This window comes from Saccopteryx leptura, chromosome 3 (genome assembly GCF_036850995.1).
Source record: "Saccopteryx leptura isolate mSacLep1 chromosome 3, mSacLep1_pri_phased_curated, whole genome shotgun sequence".
Classification (NCBI taxonomy): Eukaryota; Metazoa; Chordata; class Mammalia; order Chiroptera; family Emballonuridae; genus Saccopteryx; species Saccopteryx leptura.
In genome coordinates this window covers 303,816,590-303,835,133 of record NC_089505.1, presented here as the reverse complement: position 1 = coordinate 303,835,133, position 18,544 = coordinate 303,816,590, and the positions used below count along the sequence as shown (strand labels likewise).

The window sequence follows — 18,544 nt, the reverse complement described above, 5'->3', positions numbered from 1 at the left end:
CAGTTCATTTATGTTCTAGATATTAAAATATTTTCAACTTTAGAGATATAAAATGCATTGTTTACCTGTTGGCAAATTTGGCCCACTTCTTTGCAATATCCAAATAAACTTGATAAAAAAACTAAAATCATACAAACTTTTATAGCATATGAATTCTGAAACAAAAAATAATGTGAGACAAGCACTTATAAGGATATACATTAAAACAACACTAATTTCTCAATAATTCCCACAATTAAGTATTTTCTTTTGCTCCACTTCTATATACTGTCCATATTTGTTTCAAACAGAATATTGTGATGCCAATGTAAAGATGGCATATGTAAATTTCATAATGTCCTAATTAAGAGAGGTTCAAAAATTGCCAATTGAAAACTAAAGGCATATGAACCTAAAGACCTATATAAAAAATTATTATACTCTGGTAAAATACACATGCTATGAAATTTACCATTTTAAGAGTTTTACATTTTATATGTATATTATATTTACATTTTAAAGTGTACAACTCTGTGGGTTGAGTACGTTCACAGGGTTACACACCATCACTGCCATCTAGTTCCATAACTTTTCATCACCCCAGATGGAAACCCTGTAACCACTAAGCAGCACTCCCCACAGTCCCTGGCGGCTACAAATCTGCTTTTTTGTACACCAAATTTAAAGTTTTGTACTTCAGCATTTAAGCTAGCATACATGTCAATCCCTTTAATTTCCAAACTCATTTACTGACCTATTTATTTTTATTTGCTATCAGTCCACAAAGGATTTTAGGAGAAATTGCTACCCTATATGAATTTTATAGGCTATTTATAATCATCAAACTCCAGGTATTTCAAACTTATTATGGGGTTAGTATTTCTAAGGAATAAAACACACTTTTTATAATCTTTTATTTTAAAAAGTTGAAATATGAAAAGCAGTGGGAAAATACCTTGGTGTCTAATATTTCTAAATGATCACTGGTTTCATTGATGATTCCGGTTGAGTTGAAAGCTGTGCCTGGCTTTATATTGATGACAAGAAAGGTCATAGGCAGGAGACCGAGGCAGTAAGATCCTAGGTTCAAAATATGGGCTCTGAACCCATAAGCCATCCTACAAAAAAATAGGTAAACCATAATTGAGATATTTCAACAAAAAATATTTCCTTAAGATACCTGTGGACAAGTAGTTATGATCCCTATCAGAAGTCTACTTGATAAATCCACTGAACTTTGGAACCAAGAAGATCTTTGAATTCATCTTTATTATTTCTAAAAAAAATGAATGTTAACTACTCAGTAAATAATGACTTACTTAAAATCTCCCCAATTAATGGAAAAGCGGAGGCATTAGCTCATCTCTCTGACTATACGCTGATGACTCTTCCAGGGACACACCTCTCACTTCATTCATGTCTTCTGAACCGAAGGGCCCAGGAACACCTCTCATTGTCTCATAAAATATATCATTTCATGTCAAAAATAAACAATATCATCATTAAAATTTTTTCCATTGATGTGAGAGAGAGGTACAGGTAGAGAGAGAGAGAGAGAGAAACATCAACTCATTGTTCCACTTAGTTCCAAACCTGCCACCTCAGCACGCTGTGATGACATTCTATCCAGTGAGCCACTCAGCCAGAGCCAATATCATTTTAATACCAAAATATGCCTTCAACACATCTTCTTCAAAGTACAAAATATTAAAAATATGTAACATTAATATACCAGTAAAACATTTATTTAGAAGACTTTTAATAAATTTAATGGGCATATCATTAAAAAGAAATACTACCTAATACCCACCATTTCATAAGTAAATATTCTTTACACACAGGATGGTTGAGCAGCTCTATGCGGTTATGTTGTACCATTACCTGAGAAATAAGAAAAGATCAATAAAAATGCAATCATATTAAGCTATCAAGTATAAACTAAGATTTTTGTTGGCTAGCTTTACAACTTTTTTTGATATTATACAAGTAACAATGGTTTGTTTTAGAAAAATTTGAGCCTGAAGTGTGGTGGTACTCTGGATAAAGTGTTGACCTGGAATGCTGAGATCTCTGGTTCAAAATCCCGGACTTGCCCTGTCAAGGCACATATGAGAAGCAACTACCATGAGATAATGCTTTCTGTTCCCCCTTCTCCTATCTCTAAAATCAATAAATAAAATATTTTTTAAAAAGAAAAGGAAATAAATTTAAAAAACCAAAAATTATATCAAGAATGTATTTAAAATAAAAAACAACACAAGCTAGAGAGAACCATTTTATAGTGATGCAAGTATTTGATCCAGTTTGTCTCCTTCAATTTCTCACTAGTTGAACTACCATAAGATTTTCAATCTTACACAAATTATAACAAGAAAGGGAATTAAAGATAAATATGCAAGAGCTACACCCTTGGTCTTTTCTTGAAGAAACTCAGGTTAACTTTCTAGAAGGATTTTAAAGTACACATAATAGTGGGGGCACCCAGAGCCCTTGTAGAAATTAGCTGATAAGGAAAACACTGGACTTACATTGATGGTTGTGAGAGGCTCATATGTGACATCCTGCGTAGGGGACTTTTTTGTGAACTCTAGTGGACACTGAAGATATCTGAAATTATACTCGATCTGTAGATGATATATTTTTTAAAATTGCAGTTTAGTATAGACCCCCAAACTGTTCTTGACAAATCACATACTCAAGCCTATAATTCTGCTGAAAATTTAGTGATTCAGGTAAAGTTGAATCATTTTATGCAAACAAAAGTAAATTAAGTTCGTGCATATTAGCTTGGCCTGTGTTGGTACAATGTATAGAATTTCGACCTGAACACTGAGGTTGCGGGTTCAAAACTCTGGGCACGCCCATTCAAAGCACATATAAGCAAGTGATCCATGAACAACTAAAGTGAAGCAACTATGAGTTGATTCTTTTCATTCCCCGCCTCTCTCCCACTTCTCTCTGTAAAATTAATAAATAAAATCTCTTTAAAAAGTTTCTGCATATTAGTTTAAAAATATCAATATTCTAGAAAGCTGTTATTCGATTGATTTTTAACTCATAGTCATGGAAAAAGATGAAATCTCAAAAGATCACTTAGACCTTTTAGAACTTCATTCTTCAGCAATACTATGTAAGAAAATAAAGACTAGAAGTAACCCTAAATAATGCTATTAGAAACAATTAAAACATGGAGGGGCCGAATATCTAACTAAGGGAGACATTGTCTCATAAATAGGTAATATAGTAATATGACAAAGGAAGACAAGAAGTACCATTGTTTGAGACTGTGGAACTTTACTAACATTTTTTAATATTCTTTAAAGAATTATAATAAAATAAATTTATTATGATAAAATAAGCTTACGTGGTAGTCTAGGCGGGACTTGTCTTCCGTTGAGGGTGTCATGCAGCAATCTAAAAGTACCTTTGAGAGGAAAGACGGCTAAGACATTAGGCCGGAGAGGAGACGGGGGACAGGATTTGATCCCATTTCTAAGAACACCTGAGACATTCCCTTTCATTCCTCTACTTCCTGCACCTCCAAGATATGTTATTCAGAAACAAGTTTAGAAAATAAAATGTTGCATCTGCCACTGCAATGCCTCAGAAATACAAGAGGTTCAGAAAAATAACCATCTACTTGAGAAGCAAATCGCATTACTAAGATTTGAGTAAGAAATATTCCATTAGCTTTGCCTAAGATTTTATGTCTTTCTGGGCTTCTAGAGAATATATAGAGACCATTTAAGGATTCCTTTGCTCAACATCTTGTAGAGATAATTTATTGTCCCCAGTCAGCTTTCAACTGAGCCCTGGGGTCTTTCTTTGGCCAGTGTCCCATCTGCATTGCTCGAGCCTAAAGTACCTGTTGGCTTCCGAACCTCACTGCTGCACAGCACTGGCCAAGTACCAGCCTAGAGCAGCACAAACAGGCTAGTGGGGGATAGAAATTATGGGGAGAAATACTGCAGGTCCTCCAGATGCTTTATAGAGGAAGAGACAATGTTTAAGGGGTCATTAGAGTCTCTCCTAGGGTGTGTCAGAATAAATTTTTTTGTGGGGTCCTTGGCTATATAAACTATTTAAGGCACTCCAAATCTGTTTGCTGATACATTTCTGGTGCCCTAAGTTCACATCTCAAGAAAGAAATACTACCCAGTCAGGCTGCCCTCCTGATCTCATATTTGGACACAGGACCCCAGGTAACCCCACCTGAAGGACACAAGGGTGAAGGATTGGACAGCAGCCTGCAGGGGAGAGTCAGGGAGCCAGGCCCACTGGGCCTTATGTAATTGCAAGGACATCTCCATTGGTGACGAAGTAGTGGTACTAGAGGTCATAACAGGCATCATAAAAAATAACGACAAAACTAGTCAACAGTTCTGTGTAAGCCAGACTCAGAGAGGCAGGTCCGGCTGTTATGGTTTGAGAGCTCTGGGGTAATCAGCACAGGCACAGTAAAGGTGGGGCAACCTGGGGAGGGGGGAGAGCACAGGGAGAGGTTGTGTAAGTTACTCAAATGTGTGCTGTGAGGCCAAACTAAAACACCTGGAAGTTTTCCTATTTAAAAAAAAAAATTAGCCCTGGCCAGTTGGCTCAGTAGTAGAGCATCAGGCTGGCATCTGGATGTCCTGGGTTTGATTCCCAATCAGGGAACACAGAAGAATCACCCATCTGCTTCTCCACCCCTCCCCCTCCCCCTCTCGCTTCTCTCTCTCTCTCTCTCTCTCTCTCTCTCTCTCCCTCTCCCCTCCTGCAGCCATGGTTCCATTGGAGCAAATTGGCTCTGTGTACTGAGGATGGCTCCATGGCCTCCACCTCAGGCACTAAGAAGAGCTCAGTTGCAGAGCAATGGAACAATGCCCCAGTAGGCAGAGCATTGCCCTCTAGTGAACTTGCCAGGTGGATCTAGTTTGGGGTGCATGTGGGAGTCTGTCTCTCTGCCTCCCCTTCTCTCACTGAATAAAAAAAATTTACAATTCTAAAATACTACAAAGTCATTATAGAAAACTAACTAAAAAATATGGTAGTATAAAGAAGAGAAAAAAGCCAATAACCCCCAATCTGTAATAATTTTAAATATTTTAATATATTTTTTCAATTCTTTTCTATGTTTTCTATATGTGAATATTTCTAATACTTTATTATTATTAACACTGCAGAAAACATCATTATATATAAAACTGTCTGTCCCTCTTATTATTCATTGGGACAGATTCCAACAACTGGAATTACTGAGCAAGAAAGTCTGAGATAATTTTTAATCCCAAATATTTATATGCTATGCCCTTTGATGAAATTTATAAAACTAAAATGCTAATCTATGAACTGGACCTGCTCTCATATCCATTGTATATTATGAAGAAAAAATGCACATGAGACACTCAGCAAATACTAAGAGCATACTGAATAAACAAACACAGTGTTAGTAGTGAGAGTACTAATAACCACATAAGCAGTGTAAGAATAATAGAATGTGTAATATAGACTAAGCACTATCCCAAATACCTATTTTACCTCTAACTTCTGTAATCACTTTGCAAGATCAGTGTCAGCACCATTGCTTTAGAGCAGGGGTCCCCAAACTACGGCCCCGCGGGCCACATGCGGCCCCCTGAGGCCATTTATCCGGTCCCCGCCGCACTTCCCGAAGGGGCACCTCTTTCATTGGTAGTCAGCGAGAGGAGCATAGTTCCCATTGAAATACTGGTCAGTTTGCTGATTTAAATTTACTTGTTTTTTATTTTAAATATTGTATTTGTTCCCGTTTTGTTTTTTTTACTTTAATATAAGATATGTGCAGTGTGCATAGGGATTTGTTCATAGTTTTTTTTTTTATAGTCCGGCCCTCCAACGGTCTGATGGACAGTGAACTGGCCCCCTGTGTAAAAAGTTTGGGGACCCTTGCTTTAGAGCTAACAAAAATAAAATCAAAACGAAGCTCAAAGAGGTGAAATGTCTTGCCTAGAGCAGCACAGCAAGAGGCAGAGTCAGGACTAAACTCTAGGGCCACCAGGCTCTAAATCTACTTTGCTGACTCCTCTAGTATTTGAATTTATTTTCCCCCAATGGGTGACATTCAAAGTCGCTCCTCTTTTCTCAATTATTATCTGTCTGTTCCAGTTCTCAAGTCTCAACTTTGTCAGGAGGTCTTATATATCTGCATCCTTTAACAGTCAGTGCTCAGCATTTGCAGGTGTTGCTCTCATAGTGGGCACCCAGCCGTGTGCTGGGCCGAACCCAGCACCGCAGTCCCACATTCCCGGGCCCGTAGAGGCCAGGCAAGCAGTGTAAACAAAGGACTATGCCAGCCTCAGTGCTCTTTCCTATTGTTCTTGAAATGTTGGCTCTCCTTGGGCTGGCTTTTATCTTCATGGTTTGGGGTTTTTTGTAATTTTATTTTTTTACTGAATGTACTGGGGTTATATTGATTATAAAATTATATAGGTTTCAGGTGTGCAGTTCTATAACACATCTGCATATTGTATTGTGTGTTCACCACCCCAAGCCAAGTCTCCTTCCATCACCATCTATCCCCCTGGACCCTCTCCGACCTCCCATCTCTCAGACCCCCCTTTCCCTCTGGTAATCACCATACTGTTGTCTCTGGGTATAAGGTGGTATTTTTTTATTTTGCTTAATCTCTTCATCTTTTTTTCTTTCAAGTTTTGTTTTTTTATTTTTTTAGATTTTATTTATTCATTTCTTAGAGAGAGGAGACAGAGAGAGAAAGCGAGAGAGAGAGAGAGAGAAAAGGGGGGGGGAGGAGCAGAAAGCATCAACTCCCATATGTGCCTTGACCAGGCAAGCCCAGGGTTTCGAACTGGCGACCTCAGCGTTCCAGGTCGACGCTCTTACCCACTGCACCACCATAGGTCAGGCCCCCTTCACCTTTTTTACCCAGCCTTCCAACTCCCAAACCCTCTAACAGCTGTGAGCCTGTTCTCTGTATTTATGAATCTGTTTCTATTTCATTTGTTAGTTTTGTTCATTAGATTCCGCATATAAGTGAAATCATATGGTACTTGTCTTTCTCTGACTGGCTTATTTCACTTAGCATAATACTCTCCAAGTTCATCTGTGCTGTTGCCAAAGGTAAGATTTCCTTCTTTTTCACTCTCCACAGCTTGGGTTGAGGCACATATAGAGAAATATCACTCTATTGCAAGGAAAGCAATTGCAGAAGAAAGACAATAATGGCAACCAACACCTGGCATTAGAGCTGCAATACAAAAGGAGGAAGCGGGGTGTGAGCGATGGGAGGGTGCTTGACCATCTGAAGGAAGCAGCTGCTACTCACTGCCCAGCAGTTCGTGCTGTGCACAGATAGGCAAAGTCACCAGATGTTCTGATTTGTACAGGATGCCAGATATCTGGATCCTTAAGGGAAGCCTCCTAGTTTTAAAGGTTAGCAACTGATGCAAATTTGAAACAATAACATGCATTTCATTAAAAACACATCTAGAAGATCTGTGCAGCTAGCAACCACCATTTGTAGCCTCTGCTCTGACTTGGATTATTTCAGTAAAAAAATTGTTGCTTATACTTTCCATATTCCACATAACAACTAACAGGATTCTTTATTCCAAGTTGATTCTTAAATACTTGTTGGCTAACTTCTTTTATAGTGTATGGAAAACTAGAAACTAAAGATGGAAACTACTATTATTTAGGTTGTGATTACAACAATAAATCCTCACATTATATTCTATGCCAAGATATACCCAGAAGTTTTGTTTATTGTTTAGAGAGCTTACTTTCATGCATTCAGGGAGGTATTCTACCATTTCCATGACTGGACATTTATAACTTGGAGAATTATGACTAAAAACTGCAAGACAGTCTTCCCATCTGGAAAAAAATAAAATAACACAAATATTTATTCTTCTGTTCTTCACAACTACAAAGCTACCAGTTAATATATTCAAGAGCCTATCTTTATGAGAAACCTAAGTTGGTTCCAGTGGAACCAATATTTGAAGCAAGATGAATCCATGAATAAGGTCCTTGTCCATTAATGGAAATTAGAAATGTGGGCAAAATTCCCAGGATGGCTGTTATCATTGCTGTTCTCTTTCTCTAAATGCCTTCTAAAGGAAGTAGACTTTTGTCTTCTTTTCCTTCAGAGCTCATAAGCTGGTCATGTTGGGTAGAGATATTCACACACATACGATAGGAACACAATACTGGGCATAGAATATTTTACTTTTAATCCATGTATACATCATGTATTGAACTGAACTACAAAATAAAGTGTCAAGTGTATGAACAAGCGTGGGTTCTGCCAGAATACTGCAATCTGCCCCTTTCTTCATTTCTGTCTTATCATAAAGATAACAAGATACTTGTAATAGCAAGGAGGAAACAGATCTACAACAGGAAGTAAAGAAGAGCCTATTTTCCTCCAAGAGCCTATCTCTGTCATAGGAGACTATTTCTAAAAACTACTGAAATTTTCTGTTAACCCTATCAGTACAATCCATCTAGAATATCTGCGTAATCAGTAGAAAACTTCTGACTGCACATGTGCACCAATGATGCTTCAGAAGAACGATCAGCAGGGAATCTGGAGCCTGTCTGATGCTCAAATGCTAAAAAGGCCTTGTGTGCCTTGAGCATGAGATCAGTCACCTCTGTGTCCACGACTGGGTGACATTGCACCCTTGCATATATCTGTCTGTGATTTACATAGAAAAACTTATGACCAAGAAGTGGGACAGACTTCATCGTTACAACTTCTGGGAATCTGGTTCAAAAACCCACAACTGCAAATGATCACCCGTTAATGGAAATTTCCTTAAATGACACTGGTAACAACAACCATCTTGGAAAGTATTTTCACCAGCATCCAGGTTGGGTGTTTCTGTTGGCAAGAGAGTGTTGGGGAAGTTCAGATAGGGCAGGGCACTGCCATTTGCTTGACCATGACCATGGTGCCAGACCCTACACATGCCTGAACCCCCGAGTCTCCCAACGCAGCATGAGGGCAGTCAAGCTCCCATGACTTAGAAATGGAAATTGGCGACCAGAAAGGTCAAGTAAAATGTCTGCTGTCACCCAAAGAGTTCATTACAAATTTTATGTAAACAACTGATATTTAAAAAATGTTGAGCCCTAGTCAGATAGCTCTGCTGGTTAGTGTCATCCCAAAATGCATCATTTATGAGTTCGATTCTCGGTCAGGGCACATACATGAACAGATTGATGTTTCTGTCTCTCCCTTCCTCTCCCTAAAATCAATAAATACATTTTTTTTTAATGTTGATTAACAGCTGAAATATATTCTCTTTCTCCTTCTGTTTCTTCTCAGGTTGGGAACCATCCCTCATAAGAGCAGACACTTAATGACAGTGGACAGGAGGACAGCATACCTTTTGTTTCTGATGGTCGTAAGAACCACGTCCTTCCTCTTGTTGTGAATGGCAACGTGCAGAAAGGAGGCGTGCTGCTTGTTCAGGACAATGTCAGCATCGTAGCTCAGAAGGAGGGCGACAGCTTTCGCGTGGCCTTCCCTCGCAGCAAAGTGAAGTGCTGTGTTCTTTTAGAGAAAACAGAACAGGGAAACCAGTACCAATGGTGAGTCATCCCTTGGCTATTTTAGTGCCAGGTTTCAACATTTAACTGCTTAAAAGAAATTACTAACAAAACTAACCATTCAGTATCAAAATACATAAAAATTAAAACTGGTGTTCAGAGTCAAGTTTCAAAATACAGTAAGGATTTTATAGTTCAGATACAGCGCTGTTTGTGAGCTGGGGGTGGAGTCTGTGTGTGGAGGTGAATTCCAGGTGGTGGTTTTGCTTTGTTTTTGCAGTGGGATGAGTCTATGAGGTCAAAGGACAAGCTGTCAGGGTGAGGGTGCTGGGATGAACGCAGGAGAGAACACTTCCAGGAAATCTATCATTTTGTAGAGCAGCGGTTCCCAGATTTTACGTTTTTACAGATTTTTTTTTAAAATCAGAGCTTCTATAAGGTTGCCAATCTTTTGTTTTGCTATAATTTTAAAAAGCAATGACAGTTTTCTATCTCCAACATTTTGTGAAAGAATTTACATTTCACTACTTGCCCTCCAAAAAAAGGAGGAAGACCCTCACAGCATAAAGGACAATCCTTCAAGTCAAATACACTGTGTTTTTTGAAGACTTTCCCTGCCCTCTTCATTTTTCTCAGTTCACCAGAGTGGTGGAAATTGCATCATCAATCTATACTGGCCTGTGAACCAGTGTCTGCGAGACTTAAGAGGTGTCCTCAACATGCCCCCACCCCTTCCTGTTCTCTGCATTCTGTTCCCCTGTCACACCTTCCGCTCTGCATAGTAAGAACCCAATAAGAGCCTATGAACTGGGCAAAGAAGAAAAAAGGGTGGCAAAGAAAACGGTTTTCTTGCAATTTTAAAAGTTTTTTATATGCCAAGATTTGGGGTAGGTATTAGAAACAAAGTACGTACCCCTTCTTCATCTAGGTGATCTGTTGTGCACCTCAAATTAGTGTCAAGAATGACCTTCATGGTCTGAGTGTACCCGCCCAAGGAAGCGTGATGCAAAGCAGTCCAGCCATTGTGGTCACTGTTAAAGAGTTAGGAAAAGATGCTGCAGATGAAACAAGGGATGGTGTGCCATCCATTTGAAAGGTAGGTTTTAGGACCAAAAAAAAAATGCAATCTAAGTTCTACCAACTAAATATTTATTTTGTATTTATAACAAATAAGCTAATTTCAAATCTAATGGTTAAATGATCTACCTATAATGTATTTCACACATTTTTTAATTTAGCAGATTAAAATATAAAAGTATATAAATACAATACCACAAACTTGGGGACGAATGAAACTAAAGTTAGCATGCCTATGTCATGCATCTTTTTCCCACGCTATAAAGTACTTAACGCACACTTTTCTAGTCTTGTTTTGTTTTTTCATTGAGCGTTGTATCAAAAATTTCTATGATGGTGGTATTAGTGTTCATGTCCACTAGTTATTACTAATAATAGTGATGATAATAATATCATCATCTTATAATATATGCATGACTATAGGCTACTTAGCTTAGTGCCACTTCGTCTTCTACAAGTGCAGGTCCAAAGAGATCTTTCCTCTGTGCTGTCAAAGACACTTATTTAATCCCTTTGGAATATGTTTGTCTTTTCTCAGAAAAATTTAGTATTAAATACAAGGAAGCCTTGACATTTTCCCAAATTATATATAGAAAAAAAAGTGTGAGATCCTAACACAATTTAATTTCAATGTTGGTGAGCAACTGTGTTAGGGTGCAAGAGTCACCTCGCTATTTCAGTTACAATGTAATTAAGTAAGAACTCTCTGGCTTAGGTCCACTGGGATCCCTCTGCAGGTGGCTGCCTGGTGTCCTCATGGGAGCAGGAAGGAAATGAACTGAGCATGCTGGGACTGGCGGCCTGATAAAGAAACGTGGTTTTGAACATACGTCTAATGAGCTCTGCTCATTCACCCGGGTGACATTAGAACATAGCTCATTGTACATCTATAAAATTTTTCTGGGTTTTTATTTTCCTTTTACAAAGATATCACTTAATATTATTTATCACTCTTTATAATGCATAATTATTTTAATTGGGTTTACTCCTTGTGTTAAGAGTTAAGTACAGTGAATTTCAGGAATATTTTATATTTCATGTTGTGGTTTAAAGGGCACTTTTTGTGTCTACTTTTCGTGAGATGGAATGGAAAGTGGAGTCTTTGCCTGTGTGTGGAGTATGTGTACACAGGCACACATAGTTCTGCACCTGCATTAAAAGATGGTAGTATGACGAGGTAAAATGTAAGGAGCTGTACAAGCTATATTTCAAAGCTCCTGGGAGTTACACTGAACAAAACCATTTATCTGACCCTGAGCAAGGCCTTCAGTTTTCTAGACCTCCATGTCTTCATTCGTCAGTTGGAAATAACACTGACTTCTCTTTCAATATTTCAGAAGTCACATATGTTTCAAGGAGTAAATTAGATCAAAGTGCTAAGGGAGATAGAAAGTGAGATACCATAATTGAAACAACATAGAAAATCAGCCTGGAAATGGCTACCTAGTTAAAAAGGTCATATAAATATTTTCATCACATACCCTCACCTGAGAACTAAGGCGCCTTTTTTCAGAAGAAGTTGAACTACTTTATCATGGCCATTTTGTGCAGCCAGGTGGAGTGGAGTCATTCCGTGCAGGTCACCTTCATTCAAAAGCCTCGTGTCGCTCATGTCTTGCAGGAGCCTCTGACAGGTATTGATACGCCCATAACTTGAAAAAAATAATTCGGTTCCATATGTTCAAAGCAAATATCAAACAGAAAGGTGATATGCTCATATGTTACATGAACTGACCCTTACCTGGCTGCAAAATGTAGGGGTGATTTTTTATCTTTGCTTTTGGAATGAATGGACACATTATAGCCGAGTAGATTATTTACAGAGACAGGGACACCCTGTCTACATGCATAATGTAGAGGAGTACACCCATCATTGTCCTCATCCATTACCAGCTCTTTAATATTTTGCACCTATGGGAAAAATTAGTATTGTAATCATAACTGCTATCATGTTAATTATAGTGTTTTTCAAACTATCCTATAGGTTAGTATTTTCCAACTGTGGTCTTTATGTATACCTTGAGGAGAAAAATATAAATAAGCTGAAGGGTGGTAAAGTAAATATCGACGAGGGTGTGTGCTGCCTCCCTAATGCCCATCGTGTACCATGGCTCTGGGGAATCCGATGGGGAGGAAACATACTTAACACTTTTAGCCTAGCATTTCCCAAACATATTTGACCACGGACCACTCTCCAAACCACTCTCTTCACTTTTTTGCCATCTAATAACAATTAAGAACTTAATGCTAATGTATTCTGTTAGAAGAAATGGACAAAATATAAAAATTAGGTTCACTTTATCTTTCATATGATTAAATTTAAAACAAGCAGATTAATCCAATCAACAAACAAGCACAGGAAGTTTGATCCAATTAACAAACAAACATATACAAGGTGGGCCAAATTAGGTTTACAGTTGTGAGTAACACTGAGTTAATATAGCTATTGTAATAATAATCATAACCTGCATGTTTTTATGATATATGCACAACTGTAAACCTACTTTGGCCCACCCTTGTACATTTTCAATTCTTTATTAAAGATAGTGGCAATATTGAAATCTATTATAAAAATATGATGTACTTCAGATACAACTAGTAGTCACTCAATAAATATTACTCAGTGAATATAAATATGGAGGTAATGTTTTTACATGTCAACAAGTAGAGTATGATGAGCAGTTTTTCTCAACTGATGATGGCATACTGCTAACCCCTACCTGTGCTCGGCCTTTTCACTGATACCCAATCTGTAATGGTCAAAGAATGAAGCAAAGCTGAGTCAATGTAGATGGGGATATACAGGAACCCTCTATAACTTGGAAAATTCAATCCCACTGTGATCTATCATCATCATAATCATCACCACTATGTTGTAAATTAATATTCAAATATGGCATCTTTATTTCTAAATAATTTTAAAATTCCAGGTCAGCCTTCATAATAATGAAAATGATAATAATCTGTTGAGCTCAACTCAGTTTCTGGGAATCCATACATATACATATACATTACCTGCATAAACTCGGGTTGCAAATTTTTTAATCCATAAGGCTGCTGTACAGTCAAGTGCAAAAAATTACGCCCAAAATGATCTTTTATGTCTACACGGGCACCTAAAAGAGCACAAAATAATTATAACTTCTGTTCATTTCTTTAAAGGATGCCTATGGTAGAGTTTTAATTTAAGAAAACAAAAAATGTTTTACTTAAATGTCTCCTAACTTTTAACTTACAGAAAACTTTATTCAGATTAGAAAACTAAATATAGTTTAAAACTGTTTACTTTACTGTATATATTCTGTATGTGTGTGTATATAAAGAAAGGGAGAGAACAGATAACATTACATTAATAAGTGAGCTCTTACCTTTGAAGTTATAAACTATAGGGATGGAAAGATTAGAGATCAGAAAGGAAGAGCGGATGATACCTCCTTTGTTACTACATCCAGTTAGTATCTACCATGGGGACAGTTATAGTACTTACCTTGCATAAAATTAACCATTGAGAGAATGTAGATAAAATGTTCAGTCAAATGCCTGGTATGTGATCATTGCTTTATAAGTAATATTGTTCTGAAATTAATTATCTTTTTAAGTACTGATTTTACTGGACTGAATATTATTTTAGACATGGGAAAGCTCTATCTTTGTATTTAAGCCCCTGACCTAATGTCTTGGCACATAATAAATGGTTAATAAATTGGGTTAACCCAATTGAGTAGTAGTTCTAAAGGTTTGGCTTGGTCCCTTGGGATACCTTTAGAGAGTAGCAAATTAACAATATTCCACGATGCAGAAGCAGTTGCTAGTAAAAGTGGAGAGCGTCCTTCAGAATCAGTGTGATTAATATCTGCTCCCTAAAATAAAACAAGTATTAAGCAAAACGTTTATAAACAGACAAATCAGTAAGTACATTACAATCTGTAAGTAATATTAATTCATTGGAATAGAGTGCCCACAATATAGCTAGCGCCCACGCGTATGACTAAAGAACTGCTTGCAATTTCCCTATAATTCATATGTTGTAATATCAGAAATCAAGGCATTCTTTCATAATTTCAACAACAAAAATTATCCTCCCATGTTCATCTTTTGACAGACATCTGGAAGTAGATATGTGTTACTATTTAAACCACAAAAATAAAATTCTTTGACCTTTAGCAATAGTTGAGATCCCACTTTAAGATTTTTAAATGTCTGTAATAAAAATAAATCTTCCAAATTTATTGCATACATGACTTTACTGTAAAACATTCACAAGAAATTGTTTACTTTTTAAAAAAATCTACTTCATCTGAAATTGATGTAACTATTCACCGTATCAAGAGTTGCTATTGACAGCAAACACATGTTAAATACTACAAACAAAACTATACTTGTTGCTGATATGGTAGGATTTAAATAAATACATCATTGATTCCACTGTATACATGACTTGTTAAAATTTAACTCAGACTTAATTCCGCAGTTTTTCATTACTTGAAAGAAAGCCCAGACGCAGCTGGTAGAAGCTTAGTGAGTGGTGACGTGACAGGTGTCCCGCCCCTACCTCCAAGCTTCTTGCATTGAAGAAGGGTCAGCAGAGTCACCAAGCCTAGCACCACAGAGCTCTTTCTGCCATGTGCCCACCCACTCCCCACACTAAACACAGTGACACAGGCATCAAAGTTTCCCATGCATGTCTTACTTCATGGTAATGGAGTTTGGATGTTATCCATGCAAAATATACTCTATTTGCTAATAATGTTGTCAGTCATCTTTTTGTAAACTCTTCTAGCTGATAAGCAAGAAATTAAAATTTAGCTTATTTTTGGAAAATTCATATCATGTAACTGTATGATTCTCAACTGTAAATAGTAACAAAAAACTGTCAATGGGATAGTTACCACTGAAATTAAGTAGTCCGCTAGTTCATGGTGATCAAATAACGAAGCCCTGCAAAAAAAAGAGACTTATAAGCGTATAAAGCTACTATTGATATAAATAAAGCTACTACCCTGGCCGGTTGGCTCAGTGGTAGAGCATCAGCCTGGCGTGCAGGAGTTCAGGGTTTGATTCCCGGCCAGGGTACACAGGAAAGGCGCCCATCTCTGCTTCTCCATCCCTCCCCCTCTCCTTCCTCTCTGCCTCTCTCTTCCCCTCCCACAGCCAAGGCTCCACTGGAGCAAAGTTGTCCTGGGCACTGTGGATGGCTCCATGGCCTCTGCCTCAGGTGCTAGAATGGCTCTGGTTGCAACAGAGCAACGCCCCGGATGGGCAAAGCATCCCCCCCTGGTGGGCATGCAGGCTGGTGGGCATGCCGGGTGGATCCCGGTTGGGCGCATGCGGGAGTCTGTCTGACTGCCTCCCCATTTCCAACTTTAGAAAAAAAAAGTAATAAAATAAAGGTACTATATTCAGAAAGTCAATTTAAATGATCATTTAATAACATTATAAAATGCTAGAGAATCAAGAACCTTTCAAAATCTATAATTGGTTCTGATCAGGCTAATATTTTCAAAGTAACAGTAATAGAGAAACATCAAACACATCTCAAGATTTTCTTCCTCATCTTTTAGAAAACCTGTTTCCTCCATATAAAATCATCACGTAGATGTTCTGAAGTGAGTAATGATATCTGTCCTAAGAGCTTAAAGTAAAAGATAACAGAACTGATTGTTACCACTGTTGACCCCAGAGAATAACAACAGTTCATGCACCGAAAAATCATCTGCAGGGTTTAGCATGCCCCCTCTTTGGCAAAAGTTAATAAGACAGAGTTAACTTTCCCAAGGTTTTAAGAAACCAAAAAATTACGGTGAGAATTGAAGTCAATTTGGTTATTATCTCACAGCTAGTTGTAAGGATAATGTTAATAAAGCAAATAGAAGTTTTTAATCTATTTCAAAGTACCACCATAACAAATGTTAACGATTTAAAACTTTGTTTCCTGTGGCAAATCTTATTTCCTTGTTCCTTATCAAGATTATTTTAGCTCTTCTTGGCTGTTTGTATATTAATCTCAGAATCAGATGGCTAATTTTGACCCCGAATTTACAACAGGTTATATTTCTTTTAAATTATATTAAATGCATTTAGTGATTTTAAGAAATAAATAATGACATGAAGGCCCCATTGGATTCCTTCTTCTAGCTCCCCAGTCTGGAGGACTGCTAGTCAGCGTGGGCTGCAGATCGGCAATATCGGCACCACCCGGGAGTCCATTAGAAATGAACATTCTCAGTAGAGCGGAATGCTGAAGCTTGGACAGGGCAAACAAATCGCCAAAGGTTACATAGCAGGTAGGGATAGGATCCATTCCTGACCCCAGAGTTCATGTTTCAGCCAGATCAATGGACTGAGGTCTTTGCACTGCAAAAGCTAGAAAAGGAATTCCAGCCCAGAGAGCAAATTTTCCTTTGAAGTTCAATATAAACTCCAAATGTCACCACTGGCTATTAGTTCATGACAGGATCCTAGATCAATATTTGGTTAATCAGATTTGGACTGAACTGGTCCAAGAAATCTTGAATCAGTCCAAGTTGAGTATGACCAGCTAGTTTAAGAATATTTAAGGTCCTATTTTGATAAAATAATTCTTTATGCATGTTTACTTATGTATTAATTTTATATAGTAAAGCTATGTTCTAAATGGACACTTTGTAACTATACCCAGATTATTGCATTTCTAAATTGACTAAACACTGGAATCACTTAAGGAGTTTTAAAAATTCCTGATGCCCAATCCAAAGATTCCAATGTAATCTAGAATATGAATTGACATTGGGATTTTATATAAGCTCCTAGCTCCTATGGTTCTAATGCTCAGCAGTTTGAGAATCTCCAGGCTAGAGGTTAGTCTATCTATTATTTTAGTTCAAAGGCTTTATTTTTCATTTCTAGGGTTTCTAACTGGAGCTTTTTCATATATCAATCTTTGATTCATACGTTCCTATTTGTTTCTTATAATCTGTTATCTTAATCTATTTTTATATAACCGATAATTCTTTTCTTTAAATTTCTGAGACTTAAATAACGTTATTTCAAAATTATTTTCAGGTGACCATATTATTTACATTTCCTTAGAAGGAAAGTAATCTCTCGTTGATTCTGTTGTCTTTTATAAGTTTTCCTTTATGCTAGGAAATTTTAGTTAGCAAACACCCACCCCGAGTGCAAGTTCTTTGGAGCTGCTCTCAACCCAGGCAGATCCCACCGTGCCTGGTGCCTTCGCTAGCATGCTCTCTTCTCCGCCTCCCCAGCTTCGACCAGATCTTATATCGGGAGCTAAAGTTTCTTTTTCCCTGAAGGATACTGTAGATTTACAACATGTGTATGTCCCCTCTCTTCTGCATTCCAGGCTTCCAGCATGCTCACAGGTCTGTTATGTTTTTGTTTTTTATTTTGTGCATGTGTGTGTGAAAGAGAGAGAGAGAGGCAGAGGCAGACAGAGAGACAAAGAGATGGACAAGGCTCACCTCAGCACCTCACTCACCCCCATGGGAAGCATTAAGTCTTGTCTCCTTGAACTCCCAGTCTGCAGAGCCTGTCCCCTGTCCTAACATCTAGTATGCCTACAAGTTTCAGAGGCTGTGTTCTCTGATGTGCATTTCTGTTAAAATACACAGAAATAATTTTTTTGTTTGGAGCTTGGCTATCATTTCCTAAAACAATATTATGAAAACTTTTATCTATAATTTGGGGAGGGGGGTGTGGAAGGGGGAATAGAGTAGAAAAACTGGAACATCCGTACATATCTGCTAAATTATCTTCACTAAAAAATGAGGTTAACACACAGGAGGAACTGCAACAGATTAGAAAGGCTGTGGAAAGCCATGTTTGTTGACCTTCTGAGCATATAGGAAATTAACCTTGAGCCTATATCCGCTGGACTAAGAACTGGCCCAGAATATGCCACTGGTGATTTTATTCCTTCAAAATCTATTGAAGGTTCTACTTTTATTCCAGAGTA

The 18,544-nt window shown here is 37.7% G+C and overlaps 1 protein-coding gene across 1 annotated transcript in view; it reads right to left on the bottom strand.

The window, feature by feature from the left end:
- TRPA1 (transient receptor potential cation channel subfamily A member 1) overlaps positions 1-18,544 on the bottom strand; it is a 64,101-nt gene that overhangs the window by 11,549 nt on the left and 34,008 nt on the right. Inside the window, exons 10-22 of the mRNA XM_066372438.1 lie at positions 15,480-15,528; positions 14,351-14,450; positions 13,606-13,706; positions 12,332-12,501; positions 12,078-12,242; positions 10,427-10,544; positions 9,351-9,517; positions 7,737-7,830; positions 3,344-3,403; positions 2,508-2,603; positions 1,790-1,860; positions 935-1,097; positions 66-155 (exon numbers count right to left, since the gene is read on the bottom strand). Coding sequence (XP_066228535.1) covers positions 66-155; positions 935-1,097; positions 1,790-1,860; positions 2,508-2,603; positions 3,344-3,403; positions 7,737-7,830; positions 9,351-9,517; positions 10,427-10,544; positions 12,078-12,242; positions 12,332-12,501; positions 13,606-13,706; positions 14,351-14,450; positions 15,480-15,528 — 1,444 coding nt within the window. The remainder of the gene's footprint in view (positions 1-65; positions 156-934; positions 1,098-1,789; positions 1,861-2,507; positions 2,604-3,343; positions 3,404-7,736; positions 7,831-9,350; positions 9,518-10,426; positions 10,545-12,077; positions 12,243-12,331; positions 12,502-13,605; positions 13,707-14,350; positions 14,451-15,479; positions 15,529-18,544) is intronic.